The 14,951-nt window shown below is 43.9% G+C and overlaps 1 protein-coding gene across 2 annotated transcripts in view; it reads right to left on the minus strand.

Annotated features, from left to right (window-relative positions):
• The window catches only part of LOC144720105 (ATP-dependent 6-phosphofructokinase, platelet type-like), an 87,569-nt gene that overhangs the window by 55,094 nt on the left and 17,524 nt on the right, over window positions 1-14,951 (minus strand). For both annotated transcript variants that reach the window (XM_078596595.1, XM_078596603.1), the window contains 10 exons: window positions 10,917-10,994; window positions 9,555-9,744; window positions 7,829-7,994; window positions 6,550-6,594; window positions 5,652-5,760; window positions 4,574-4,669; window positions 3,407-3,499; window positions 3,137-3,262; window positions 2,201-2,265; window positions 276-339 (listed from right to left, as the gene is read on the minus strand). In XM_078596595.1, coding sequence (XP_078452721.1) covers window positions 276-339; window positions 2,201-2,265; window positions 3,137-3,262; window positions 3,407-3,499; window positions 4,574-4,669; window positions 5,652-5,760; window positions 6,550-6,594; window positions 7,829-7,994; window positions 9,555-9,744; window positions 10,917-10,994 — 1,032 coding nt within the window. The remainder of the gene's footprint in view (window positions 1-275; window positions 340-2,200; window positions 2,266-3,136; window positions 3,263-3,406; window positions 3,500-4,573; window positions 4,670-5,651; window positions 5,761-6,549; window positions 6,595-7,828; window positions 7,995-9,554; window positions 9,745-10,916; window positions 10,995-14,951) is intronic.

A 14,951-nucleotide genomic window follows, 5' to 3' on the forward strand; every position in this document is an offset into this window, starting at 1 on the left:
TAGTACACATTTTCATTTGCAGCCATCAGTTCGTGGTTAAAATTCCACAATTTCACATTATCTGACGTGGCCCAATGATATACGTTTTCACTTTCCAAAGGGAAATCAGAGTAGCTCTAAAAATGCAATGTAAAAACATTGACACCTAAACGAACCATGATCAGTGTTGCAAAATAGATATGTTTGTTTAAAATATTTTGCCATAAAAAGAAAACCCACCATGTAAGTAAAATATACTGAGATGTTATTGACCAAAGGCAAACAAAACAACAAACCTTCTTGATCTCTGATTTCTTGTGTGCCAACAAGCGGTATATGTTCAGATTATTCTCAAAGCTCCTAAGAGACAAATAGAGAAGATACAGATCATAGCTGGGATGATTAGCCAATTACCGGGACTTCTCTACATACGAACGAGTTAGGTTCCAGAGGTCTGTTCGTAAGTCGATTTGTTCATAAGCCCAACTTTACTCCTGTCGATTCCAAACATGTTGTACAGCATGTACATTAAACATGGGAAATTGCTTGAACAGTTGTATAATCTCCTGTAGATGTAGATGCCACTGGTTCTTCATGTTCTGCAGATGAAGATGCTAATTCCCTTTGGTGCTCGTGTTTCCTCTCTACTTTCTTGAAAAATTTACCAAGAGATGTATGCACAGTTGCTCTCTTCTTCTCTTCATACATCAACTTGTAACAGGCAATAGCATCGTGAAAGCTGCCAACACCTTCGTAAACCTTTCAGTGTTTCGGTCCCGAGACTCAAAACAAGCCAGTGCTTGATACTGAACAACCACCGCCATTGTATTGCGGCGGTTGAATTTACGACTCTTGGTCCAAACAGGCAACTAAACATTCGGACATGTTTGTTCCTATCTCTGAAAGATTTGTCGACTAAAAATGATCATTTACTAATTGCAGCTGCCACTACATTCTGCCGCCCGAAGGTGAGAAACTCCTACAGGCCACATAAAGCATGACGCGGGTAATGATATCGATGACATCACCATCCTCCGCTCATCACTTTCCGTCCAGCAGCACACTTTGAAACAGAAGTAAGACTTTTTTTCACCCCTTTAAATTAATTTTGAAGAGTCGATTGATAGATCCAATTATCTGTACAATAATCATTCACCAGCCCAAAGACACTGAAGGCGATGAGCACCACAACATTTTTTGCTTGAGCAGAGACACACTGTAAATGTCATATTTCTCTCATCTCCTAACAGCAGTTGAATTTTCATCTCATTCTGGTTAAAATGTTACACATTACACCACAGACAGCAATTATACATGAGCATGTTATCATATCCCTGAGTGGTATTGGCTGAAGTGTACAGGTCTTGTGGTGAAGCCACGATAAAATAAAACCAATCCTAATTGATCTGTGTAAGCAACCCTGAAAGTTGGTCGTCTGCATGCAGTTCTTCAAACTGCTGATCCATAAAATGTGCTGTGGCCTTTGTGTCTCCCGGGTATCAAGATAACAGATGTGAAGGAACAGCCAGATCGGGGCTATTTTCACTTATTTCCGGAGCACTCCCAAGGAGCATTACACCCGATGAGACGTCTCCTGCCGTAAAATCAGCCACCCATTACGAATTTGATTGGCATCTCCAGAGCGAATGGAAATTTAATAAGCTAGACACAACAGCCAATTACACATGATTTCATACAATCCGCTTCATTCGATGGAAATTAACCACTACTGCACATCGTGATGGAAGGAAGTCAAAAACATTGTTTTTTATCACGTACTCTTATGAGTCCAGACCATCACAAATGCGTGCATAATTGTGAAGCCATAATAAATGCGAGCGCAATAGAAATTAATTGAGCAGCCAAGCATGCCGTATATTCTCTATTTTTTATTTTTCAAATTAACCTCTTGTGTTTTATGTTGTCATTCATAAGGTGATGAGTTCAACTCCTGATCAATGGTCAACTCAGTCAAATCATCCCTGCCAAATTAATAAAAGGAGTACACTACTTTGTGAGAAGGTAATCGTGGGTTGTGCTCGCTCAGGGGCTGCCAATATAGAGGGGACCATTCCACCATGGAAAGTCCTCAAATAGCAGTGTCCTCATAGCTGAACAGAAGAAAATTTAAGAAAACATACAAGGTGGCCAACAATCACACTTGCAATGGGTGCTACTTTATGAAATTAGCTTGATGGGAAACATGGACACGCACACATACCTGCCACGCAGCTTGACAGCCTCGTCAAACCTGCATTCGTCCATCGCTTTCTGCACATCTTTAGTCTGTGGGGGGAGGGGGGGAGGATTAAAGGGGAGCACTGTAATCGTTGCAATCTTTTACATTCAAGAAACCTACTCCCCCACCCGATAGATCACCATTCAAGACTTACAGCGGAAAAATGGCATCTCATGTCTCTTCAGCATGTTTAGAATATGCAACATTAGTTAAAAATAGGGTTTTGCATGCTGACAAATGTAACCAAATCTGTGAACCAAGAGGCCTAGTTGAAATTCGTTACAGGTTGTTCACAACATGGGAGACATAGATGTATTTCATCCTCATAAAGGCTCATCAGAAAGCCACGGAAAGTGCACAATGTCATACCCATAACACGATGGCCATTTTTTATGGGATTAGTTTTTTGTGCAGTCGTCAGTGATATAAATTAGAGAAATCGGTTTAAATATGTGAGAAACTTAACCCAGCATCTCAAAAGTGCCAGCTCAGTGTTCTAACAGCCATGATGACCCCCTTTAATCATCTGGCCACCTCACTTTTCGAAGCAATTCACGGGCATGTCTTCATAAAAAACCAATGCGTCTCCATGCTGAAATGAATTTAATGTTGAGTGGCGCTCATCTTTATAGATGGCCCAGAGCCAGTGCTAGAAATTACGTATTCCTATGGTAGGAACCAGTTACACTACAAGTAAAGCACTGTTGAAATCCCACAAAGTGTTAAATTCCCCATTTATCAACCACGGGAAGGGATGTTGGGGACGAATTTGCCACCAATCTGGATTCGCACTCGCAATGTTGCTGAGTGCGCTGATCACAGTGCGACGCTGCCCGACCGGAGTGCAGCGAGCCCACGTGTTCTACGAGTGCAGCCCAGACGAACGGGCACGTAGCAGGGTCCAGCACTGTACCTTACCATCTCAACGCATTCCATGAGGGGCAGTCGCACCGCCTGGTTCCCGGAGAGCGACACCACACAGGCAGGCGTGTCTGCGGCGGCCTCCAGCAACGCCAGCACGGCCTCCACGCCCATGCGGCTGCCCTGTAGCCATGGATGCACACACGCGCGCACACATGGACACGCAGATGCAAAGGTCCATATTTTTTGACGCTTTAAGACTTTCCACATATCACCATTCAGAGAACGAAATAGGGACGCCGCCTCATGTAAGGTCAGCAGTCGTACCAGGATGCGGTCGAAGGCAGAAGGCGTCCCCCCGCGCTGCACGTGTCCTAGGATGGTAACCCGCGTGTCAAAGCCCAGACACTTTTTAATCAGCTGTAGAGAAGATTACACAGCAAGCAACATCCAGAATTTATTTCAGAAAAACAGACTCTAACACATAAATTAGATATTCTATGTCAAAGAAAACGTTTCCCACTTGTCAGACAAGCCTCTTAAGGGCCCTTTTTTGCAGATGAGCCTGAGCTCATGATACAAATTCCACATTCCCAAGGTAGGGGTGAGTCTCGCTCCTTACAATAACCACTGCTGACTTCCCACACTTAATCACAAAGGGTTGATCGGCTGAGTCAAGTTAAAATCCCAGCTGGGAACAGAGTTCTGATTATTATAACAACTATAATTATGTTTGCGATTCTACCCTGAACCACAGCACCACTTTTCAGTTCCATGAGTGGGAAATTAGAATTAATCAAAAGACTTGGCAACAAGACATTCAGGCGAACAGCCAAAGTGCCCTCTGGTGACATCACAGCCACTTGCATTCTCAATGTGAAAACCCTGCCTAGATCACACACAAGATGCATTCTCTTTGGTTCTTTCGGTAAAGTCACGTAGGTATAAAATAAAATATACTATGACGTTTCGATCGCAACACAAGCGGTCGTCCTCAGGCGGAAAAAATATAATCCAGCAGTGGAACTGCTGAACTAGCAAGAGACCAGCTACAACTGTAGCTACAACTGTAACTGCTCTCTCGCTGGTTCAGTGGTTCCACTGCTGGATTATATTTTTTCCGCCTGAGGACGACCGCTTGTGTTGTGATCGAAACGTCGTGATTTATTTTATTTTATACCTACGTGACTTTACCGAAAGAACCAATAGAGTATCGATTCTTGCATTCACGAAAGCTTCAAATCAACACAAGATGCATTTTTTGGAGTCTCTCCATCTGGAAATTCACCACAATGCACCGAGGTGAATTTGAAAGAGGCACACTGTTCTGTGGCTACTTTTGCTATTAGGTGCCATTTTATTTTGCACTAAGGGTCTGATGCTTATAATTAACTTCATACATACATATATATTCAGCAGTGTTGCTAAAAAAAGTGTTGAGCTTTGCTATAGAGATGTAATATAATCCATAGAACCACAATGCTCCCTCCTCGCCTGTCGGATGGAGTCAGAGGTGATGGGCTTGCCATGCCGGTCAATGGCCCCCTCCGCCACGATGACGATGTTCAGTCGCACTCCACGGCCCCGCGTCTGCAGCAAAAATTGAGATGTACCAACATATGCATATATATATATACACACACACGTAGAAGTAATGAGATATTCGTATATACACATACAGCTAATGGCACCTGTTGAGCATCTGTTTTGTGACCACTCAAGGCAGAAGCAGTTATAATGACATTGTGATGTACTATTAACTACACGTAGATAAACAATGTACAATTATAAGGCTTCAGAGTCTATTGCAGACATTTGTAAGCGAAAAAGCCAGATTAAGGCACCTTTAGGATGATTATAATTAGTGATGTTCAATAAGTTACCCTCAGGCACTTTCTATGTTTTAGGCTTAAGATACATGTCCAAAGTTCATACACACAAACGAAAGCACCCATTGTATTATTAAAGTTAAATATTAATTTCTTGAAATTTGCAAAAGCACACCAAAGCACCTTTATAATCCTTGGATTCCAATGTTAATGCCCAAGACTTGCAGAGCCATCCTAAGACACCTTTACGAATCTAACGGTTGAACTTTCATCTCCAGGGCACAGAGCAGAAGATTCACATATTTAACAAACATGCAACCGCTTAAAATCACCACACATGCTCATGTAGTAAGTGTCACAGCTGCCTCTCTAACCTGTTTCTCTTATATCAACAAGTGCAGAACCTGATATGCTATAACATGCATGTATATATGCCACAGCCTATGTGTCCATAGAGGATACCTTGCATTACGCGTGTTAGACCATAACGATTGGGGTCTCGAACTTAAAATGAAATGCAATATTAAATGTTCGTGGCAAGGATGCTTTACTCTTTTTCTGATAACATCCCTGGTCAGCTGGACAAGACTGATAGGGCATGTGCTGTTAGTGAGCACCTATTGATGCCGGCATTGCACAGCGATCGTTCAATTACGATCGAGCATTCTATGCACAGCCCCACCTAACCCAATCTGTGTTTACGGGCCGCCACTAATCTGCTCTGACGTTCGTGTGGTGCTCACATCGGAGAGCGTGCTGCACATTTTGTCCTCCCATCCATCCTCGGGAGGGCACTCAGGAATAAAAGTCCAGTCAGCACCACACACAAGCGCTGTCACCAGTGCCAGGTATCTGCGCATTCATAAACACAAAAGACAAATGCAATAAAATGCCATTTAGCCTGAAACACTATTATTGTGTTATTAGTGAGCACCAATGAAGGTTGGCACGATACACCAAATAATAGTGTGGCCAGCATCATGCTCAGCAGCCTTGATCTCCTAATTGTTGATGTTCAAACACTGCACCAGATAAAATTTCAAATCTAGAAGAAAAAACATTGTGTTTGACTGAACCTAGGAAAGGCCCACATGGTGCTTTCCACATTTCTTATCTACTGCCTGGAACTGAACCCAGATGATTGGATTGTAGCACAGTGCACGAACTACTGCTCCACACATGCACGCACACATGTGCTTATATTGTACACGTACGATTAAACATACCAAAAAACTAAATTGGCCAAACTTCCAAAGAGGAATCCTCTTGGAAAAGAATCCTACAAGACTCAATGATTAAAAGACTATAATGTAAGTATGTATGTTGAACTTCTCTGGCACCATACGTAAAGAACCGTGATAATCAGTTCAGTTCATTAATCGGAGGTGCGGGTGAAGGACAACAAACTAAACACAAAAAGCAGTTCTAAAGAAATGAATTTTCAATCTATATTTAAAATTGCATAGCTCCAGTGGCTGCCTAATATCGGACGCAAAAGCATACCTGAAAGCGCACGATGTAGTGATTGTCTTTGTTCGATGGTTCGCCAAAAGCTGCTGCGAGGATAACCAGAGTTTGCGTGATGGTTTATGCACATAATAAGCACATGTATCTTGCATGCATGCAGGCACTCACACCTACCCGCAGTGTCTGCCCATCACCTCCAGGACAAAGGAGCGCTGGTGGCTGGAAAAAAAAATGCGTTAGTCACATGGAAAGAAACTTTTTTCCCAATATGAATCGTTATTAGTATTAAGTAAAAACACGTTTTTTGGGTCAAGCTATAGCAGCGCCTGACTCCAGTTTAAGTCCTGGTCAGAAGTCAACTCTATTGATTAATCTCTCCAGCATCCATCAAAAAGGTACCACTTTGTAGGATTTCAAACAGTGGTTTTCCAATAGATAACATCGCTTCTTCTATAGGAATATACAGTTTCAACCATTGGTTAGAAATGGTTGGCAATAGGAGATGAGCACTGCCATAAGATTTTCTGATATCCTAGAGAAGGCATAAGAATGGTTGAACGGAGCCTCTCTACCATCTCCTCCATTGCATCTGAATATACAATTGGATTCAGATGCTCAAAGGAAGATGCAACCAAGAAAATTGCTCTTGATTTTAGATTGATATCCGAGCTTCAAACATGAAGGAATTCCCTTTAATGAGAAAAACTGAAATCCGTGATCAATTATGTTATGGCGCCCTCTAGTGGCATAACTAATGTGTGGCGTGGAAGATGGCAAGCCTTCACAAAGCCCACTGTTAAGTGAGAAATCACGACGAATGCCGTGAACGCGGCGACCGAAAATCGATCATCGATCTCAGTCTCCAGAGTAACAAGACAAGCCACGAACACCACTAATGTATGACTGCCATAAATTTCAATACAGATGGAGGCTTGGAACACTACGATGCCACGGATGTGCAACGCATGGTAGAACCCAGCCATACTAAGCCAAAGTAATTCAGCATCATGCCTAGAAGTTTTAAACCCATGACAGCTGTGCTCATTCTTTGAATGACATAGATGGATTTTCATATGATTTAATATCTGTTTCTGAAGCAGCAAATTTTAACTGACACGTTGCCACATATATGGTCTTATTTTGGTAAAAGTAAAACAACCCAAACAACAATTTGATTGTTTGCCCACACAGATCCCAAACTGCATTGTGCTGTATCCAGCCTACGTGAATGTGCATGTAAGTGCACACATGTGATGAGCTCAATCTTCCTTTGCGCCGAGTGCTTTGCTAAGGGTTGGCATCAACATGGTGCGAACTCGTGCGATGTGTTGTGAGCTGTGCTTAGGTCTGAATGTATTCATCCGTGAGTGTGAGAGCGATGCATTAAAACCGCATTGCATTGCATGCTGCACCCCAATCTCCGTAAACACGTGCGCGTCCATGCGTATGTTACCTCTGCGCTGTGGTTGTGATAGCGTCCACCACCTCGATGATGCGGTGCAGTGCCGAGTCCGTGCCGATCGTCATGTCGGTGCCACAGAAGTCATTGTCGATGGAGCCAACCATGCCCACAATGTTGAGGTGCGTGAACTTCTGTGCCATCTCCCCCGTTATCTGGTCTGCCCGTGGGGAAAGCAGCAGCAGCAGCAATATGATCTCCCTTCTGCCACAACTTATGGGACCCCTACTGCGATTCAGTTCTATTTCCCAGACTTCGCAGTCTGCGGCTGGGCCGATTGTTGCTAAACTAAGACAAACATCAAGGTGTTTCCATGCTCAAATGAGTGAGGAACAGTGCTCATCCCCATTGGCAGCCCACAACTAGCCATAGAAATGTCACGACTCTTTTGGCAGGGATGAGAACAATCTTCAAGCGGTATTAACGAGGACCTAGATTATACTCTGAGCTCTACTTGATAGTCTGTTGTTTTAATTAAAAATGTGCTCAATATAATACCAAATTACTAAAAAATACAAGATCTGGCATTAGTTTATTTGAACATAAAATGAAAGTTATTAGAAAACGCGTATTAAAGCCAACGTTCGATACAGAGGCTGTGGTGTAACCAGAACCTACACCCAGCTACCTCGGCCTTTCCAGTGTGAATATTTCCCACCACACCAGGCACACATTTAAGACAGTCCACTGGGGGGAGACACATATCAGCCTGAGATAAAACGCAGCACTGATGCCACTGATGTTATCCATGGCCAGGAAGTTAACCAAGTGGCAATGTGCTAAACAATAAACCACCACACCTTACATATATGTGGTGTAATTGATGTGGGTAACGTTGTGTAGCGACAGTACTGTGTGGGTGGTACTGTATGGGCAGAGCCTCTCCCTGGCACCAGATGGGCATACCAGGGGAGAGGCTGGGTAAACACGAGGGGGCACGTGACCGGATGAGGTGCGAACGGGGACCAGGGTTGAGGATGAGAGGAACACATGAGGTGGGCCCTGAACCCTCACGAAGGATCTGGAAAAAGAGGCGTGGCCAAGGGCGGGGCCTGGCCACACCGTAAGGATAAAGGCCGAGCCCCAGGGGGGACTGGGGTTCGTCCTGGCTGGGATGAAACCTTCGTCGTCGTGGTCTTCGGTCTCCGGGCGTCGCACACGTGGACCAGGCAGCGTGTTGGCTGACCTGGTCCGATTTAGTAGTTGCCCCGTCCAGAATGTAAATAGCCATCTACTCCAAGTGTATATAGCTAAGTGTAGGAACGGTGGGTTACCACCTTATGTCGTTATCCCGTTAGTTAATAAACGTGTTGCCTCCAATTTCTAGTGTGCGCCCTGATTGAACCCATTACACATACACTGTATACACACACACGAGTGTACATATAAATATTTATAATACAGGAAAGTGCTGTTAGCAAGCACCTGCATTCGATACCCAGCCATAAAGATCATAAGTGGGCCGTTTTATCTTAACATACATTGGGACTCCCCTACAGTATCTCGTTCATAAATGAGTATCAGCCAGGTTCGTGCATAGATCCGTGGAATTTTTGAGAAGTGCTATAGCATGCTATAGATAGTCATACCAGGCAGACAAAGGTGGCCAAAGCAAGGCTAGTTCTGGCCATACTTCCCCTAACAGAACAACGCCGACCTTAGCATACACTCACTGATGCAAACTTCACAAACACGCACACACGCTTGCTCGCGCTCTCACCGTTGTTGACCAGCTCCTCGAGCAGGCCGCTCCACTCCTCGCGAAAGAGGTTGGCCCCCGTGAGGCTGCCATCACCGCCGATCACACACAGGTTTGAGATGCCACGCTGCACCAGGTTCAATGCCGCCTTCAGCCGCCCCTCACGCTCGCGGAAGTCCTTGCAGCGAGCACTGCCGATCACCGTGCCGCCCTGCAGTCCACACACACGCGCGCCCATATGTATGCAAAACAAAGACAAAGTTCCCCCCCGTAGAGCCTTAACAAGACTGTTGGGGCAAGTGATGTTAGCGAGCACCTTTGAAGGCCGGCATGGCACATGAGGGGGTGGGTGACCAGCACCATGCCCGACCACCTTTGTCTCCTGAGTGGCAATGTTTACACACCATTGCATCAGGTACTCATTTGAGGCCAAATCGGCCTAGGAGAGGCCCAGGTTTGTTTCAGGCAATCGTCACAGTGTTGGTTATGAGCGGGAATCAAACTCTGGCAGCTGGGTTCATAGTGCAGCGTACTAACCGCTACACCACTGCTCCTCACAAAGACACATATCCCCATATAGCCTTAGCAGACTGTTGGGACAAGTGCTGTTAGCGAGCACCTACATACATACACGCATATATTCACAGAAACATGTGCATATGTACGCACAAACATGGGCATCTGTACTGGGGAAAGGGAGGCCAGGTTAAGGGATTTACAGACTGTATGGATAACAAAGGAGGAGAATGAGCAATCTTCCACAACAAGCCAAATGCTGACTGGGAGGACTTCAACAGAAAACGTTGTTTTGTGAAGCAGAGAGCGTGTATGGGGGGAAAGAAAGTGGCTTGAGGGGGGGAGAGGTAGGACAGTGTGGAGGGGAATAAAGTGAGATGAGAGGGGAGAGGTAGGCAGGAGCGAGTCCACAGATGATCGTGAAGATGATGTATGTATTCATGTTGAACTTCTTTCGCACCATATGTAGCCAACCGTGCTAATTGGAGGTGCAGGGGAAGGACAACAAACTAAACACAAATTCATCCAGGATTGGAATGAGATCAGTATATTCACGTGATCTGGAGTTAAGGTATTGTGGGAGACCATAGATGAGAGTTACATTTGTCGTTTCCGAATGTGGTAACAGGTGTCACACGATGGGACTCTCATTATTAGAGGCATGTGCACTTTCATGGAATGTTAGTGAAATTCCCATACAATCTAACTTTAATCACAGGTGAGCCACTACTCATTAATTTCCATACCAATGTACCTGTGCAATTAGCTTCGGCATATTGCTCATGGCTCAGGCACTTGTGCAAGTATTTCTAGACGAAGTCTGTGGGGGCCACGATGTGGATACCGTGTGCGAGCATGTATTGGTACCAGTTGCAGGATGCTGGAGACACGGTCCCACGAAGCCTCCTGGATGTGCTCCCCTCCATCCACCATACCCTGGTAGCCCTGCCGATCACATATACACACACAGACAGACAAAGGTCCCCCATTAACTTTATAGACTTTTGGAGCAGGTGCTGCTATGGAACAACTAGTAAGGCTAGTATGACATTCAAGCGAGCCATGTGGCTAAACCCACATCCGGACTTGTTTATGCCGATGTTCACACATTTAAGACCAAGTCAACTTAAAGGAGACCCAGTACAGGTTTAGTTACCACCTGTCACAAAAATGTATGGCCGGTAATCAAATAACGATGATCAGGATCATAACGCGTACACAAATTACTATACCAACGTTCGTCCACACACAACAGCAGCCACCATTCATCACTAAGTAAGGGTGACGTCACAACAGCGCTTGTGCCAGGCTAGGTGCACTTTTAAGGGTGTGTGAAGTGTTGAAGGCTCAGTGGCATGTCACAGGACAGACTCAGGTATTATGGGTTAATTGACTGAGATAACTGGCAAATGCAACGCCTATGCTCCCCAATATGCTAGCTTTAAGTAATTTAGTCACCTGGTACTCTGCTCATTTTTGTGAATGTTGCTCCTCTGCCCTCCGTTGTTGTTGGAGGGCGACTGCCTCCAACTGTCCAATACCATCATTCTCAGGACTCCTCTACAGAAGCTGACACTGCTTGGTACCAGTTATTAGGAATTTAAATCAGTTTCAAATCCTCCGATATACATCAGCCCATCTCCTTTCCAGCCTGTACCATGCCTGTTTAGCCCCCTCTATATCAGAAGCCGCTTGGCTCGGGATGCTGGCCAACACAACCTCGCCTAACGGAGGAATTCACTGATATATCAAGGATGTGTGAACTCCTAACACAATGTAGCCTGATGAAACCCAGGATAGAATTAATGTTGAAGTTCGACAAGTATTATTTTAAAGGGGTCCATGTTTTTGAAGTATAAACAAGAGAGGGCATAATTTTAGTAGAGACCCAAAAATGTACGTGGAGCAAGAGGCTAGGAGCTTCCACACAGTATTACACAGACAATGAAAAGATAATGCTGATCGACTGATTCAAAGCGACATCTCCGCTGTCCAAACTGGTCGTGAGCACACTGCCAAGGTAAAGGCACTCCTCCACTCTCTCCACAACTGCCCCAGTGTGCATGGAGAGTTCAGGGTGTGGAGTGTTTGATGACATTCAAAAAAGACCCAGACAGGTGCTTTGTGCTCCACCTCTCCGCGGGAGACCTATCTTGGACGCAGTACTTCTCCTGACCGCCGTGCCCATAATTGTTCTCAACCAATGGCCATCATCACTTCTTGCAACGAGTCCTGTCAATGCCAGTACAATATGTATCTTTAACATGTGCGCGTACTTTCATCCGTGTGCTCTTCTTTCTCTCGGTCAATGTAATTCCAAGCATGCATCTCTCCCCGCTTTTTTGCACATTTTTACTTTCCGATCCATACGTCATAATAAGCAAAAAATTGTAACCGATTAAAACACTGCTGTCTCGTTTCAAATGTGTCACTCTGACATATCTCCGGTTGTTTAACGAATTTGCTTTAGGGACCTTTTGCTTTGTTCATTGTCATTCTGCACGTAGCTTTGCAACGTCATCAATTATTACACGTTTCCATACGTGCAGCCAACATGATTAATTTGTATACGTTTTTTGGATGCAATTGTCAATAACATTAAAACAATCTAATGACATGAACAATCCGAATATAAATCTAAGCTATAAGGACTCGTGGTTATAGTAACCAAATTAGAGCCACTATATATATCTCTAAAAATACAGGCTAATTGGGATCCTTGGCCGCATTAATGAAGCTTGACCTATTCTTAGAAAGGTCACAAGCGACAGTACAAATTAAAAACCATATTTTACAAACCACACGTTCATGGTGAGATCCAAGCGTAGCACTACAATATTACACAAAGCAACCAACAGTTCCCTAGGTTACACAAAAACATAGGTTAATCTAAAGATAAAATTATACTCTTTGATGTCATTAAACTTTGGGAATTGTCCATTTGCTAGTCACAAAACGCCCCCCCCCCACTCCCCATATTCAAGGTCACTTCTGAATATAATAACATATCTGTCTATGAAAAAAATACAACAGAGGTTAGGCCAGGACAGTGATCGTCACAAAAATGGGATTGCATCATTCTGAGCAGGCACAGTGGTAAGGATGTGAGGTGCATACTAATAAACCCGTGTTGTTAACCAACGTGCAGCGCCCAATTTTTCTGGAAGAATGTGGCATGACGTCAACCATGAATATTCTCACATAAATAAATTAGCATATTGACACAAAAGCTGTTATATTATAATTTTAATCCTGCTACTGTACTGCCAGGAAATGCCACTGCCAGGAACTATGCTCAATGAAACAAAGGCAGAAATGCCTTTAATTACCTGACATCCAGTTTCCATGACATTTTGCTCACAAATGCCAAATTATGGCTCAGAAAAAAAACGAAGCCAAGTTTGCACAAAATCCCCTGCACTGTTCATAAAGGCGAACGCTCAGGGAAATTAAATACATTCCATTCACTCCACTTGGTCTTAACTGATTACGAAGTCAGAAAGTTTGAATGCAACCTGATCTTACTGGAGTCAACAAAGGAATGCATTCGAGCTCAGCTGCGAACAGAATATCCTCATCAAAAGGATAGAATTGGCTTAAGTGTAGACTTTTTCACGTAAAAGTAGATTTTCACATTCTTTGGGTCTCTCGGTAAAGCCACGTAGATATGTAGATACGTGGCTTTACCGAAAGACCCATAAAATATGAATTCCTGCAGTCACGTAAGCTTTAAGTCAGGATTGGAACACGATAAGAAAATAAAGTAAACACTACAACAAGTCGGGTACATTAATACAATGCAGAAGAGCAGATTACAAGGAATGGCATGTGAGTGGGTATACGGAATTTAGATACCAAGGAGAAGACAAAGCCAGCTGGTAGGATTTTTTAGGAGCAGGCTTTTGAGGTTGTATATGAACTGTGTATCAGTTGCAAGGTGTGACAGAAAGAAGCAAGTGATGATTTGGTCTGGTAGCATCAACAACAGAGGCCATGGTGACCGATTGATTGTGCTCCAGCCAGCACTGACTAGGATTCTTATTTTATTGACAGTGCTTTGGCAGAGACACAGCATAATTTTCACAAATGTTACACAACAAAACGTCAGCAACTCCAATATATATAACCCTGTGGCCATCATACATTATAATGAGTGAGTCGCATACTGTTACAACTTTTAGAGGTCCCATAATATATCCGTGACACTCTCGCTTATATAAAACGCTGCGTTCTCCTTGGTAGTCTGTAGCTCGGTATGACTCACCGATGAGCCTTTGTGAGGGTGAAACCTATTCCTATTTCCCACGCTGTGAACAAACAATTACATTTCTGCGGGGCTTATCATCTTAAAGATTGAACTGCGTTTGTCCGTAAGTGAAGGTCAGCACTTTATTTAATCTGTTTATTGTTTATAAATCTAACAGAAGCAACATTCAAAGTGTTTCCCTTCAGAAACAAAAGTGGGGTGGAGCTGGTATATTTGAGTTGCAGTAGAACATCCATATTCCTATGGCAGGGGGCTCATTCCTTCATAATGCAACCACTGTCAACTTCTCATCACGTGGAACGTAATAAGTGAACCCTGTGGGGGGGGGGGGAGATACAGCTTTAGAAGACTCCTAACGAGAACTATAATTATTATCCCTCTGATTGCGAGTCAAACGCTCTTACCACGGCACCACGAGGTCGGATTCATGGGGGGGGGGTGTTCCACTGTAACAGGAAAGAGGATTTGTTTAGCAAGTAGGGTCTACAGTTCCTGAGCAGGCACATCCGCTTATATTGCTGTTCTTTTTGAGTTCCTGAATATCCAGTAACTGTAAAACCAGCCATGCAATATTCAATGTTGGGTGCACCATCGATGTTGATGTCAAGTCGAAAGTGCAATGCAATGTAACTTTC

The sequence above is a fragment of the Lampetra planeri genome, chromosome 1, assembly GCF_965212315.1.
Source record: "Lampetra planeri chromosome 1, kcLamPlan1.2.h2, whole genome shotgun sequence".
NCBI classification, from domain to species: domain Eukaryota; kingdom Metazoa; phylum Chordata; class Hyperoartia; order Petromyzontiformes; family Petromyzontidae; genus Lampetra; species Lampetra planeri.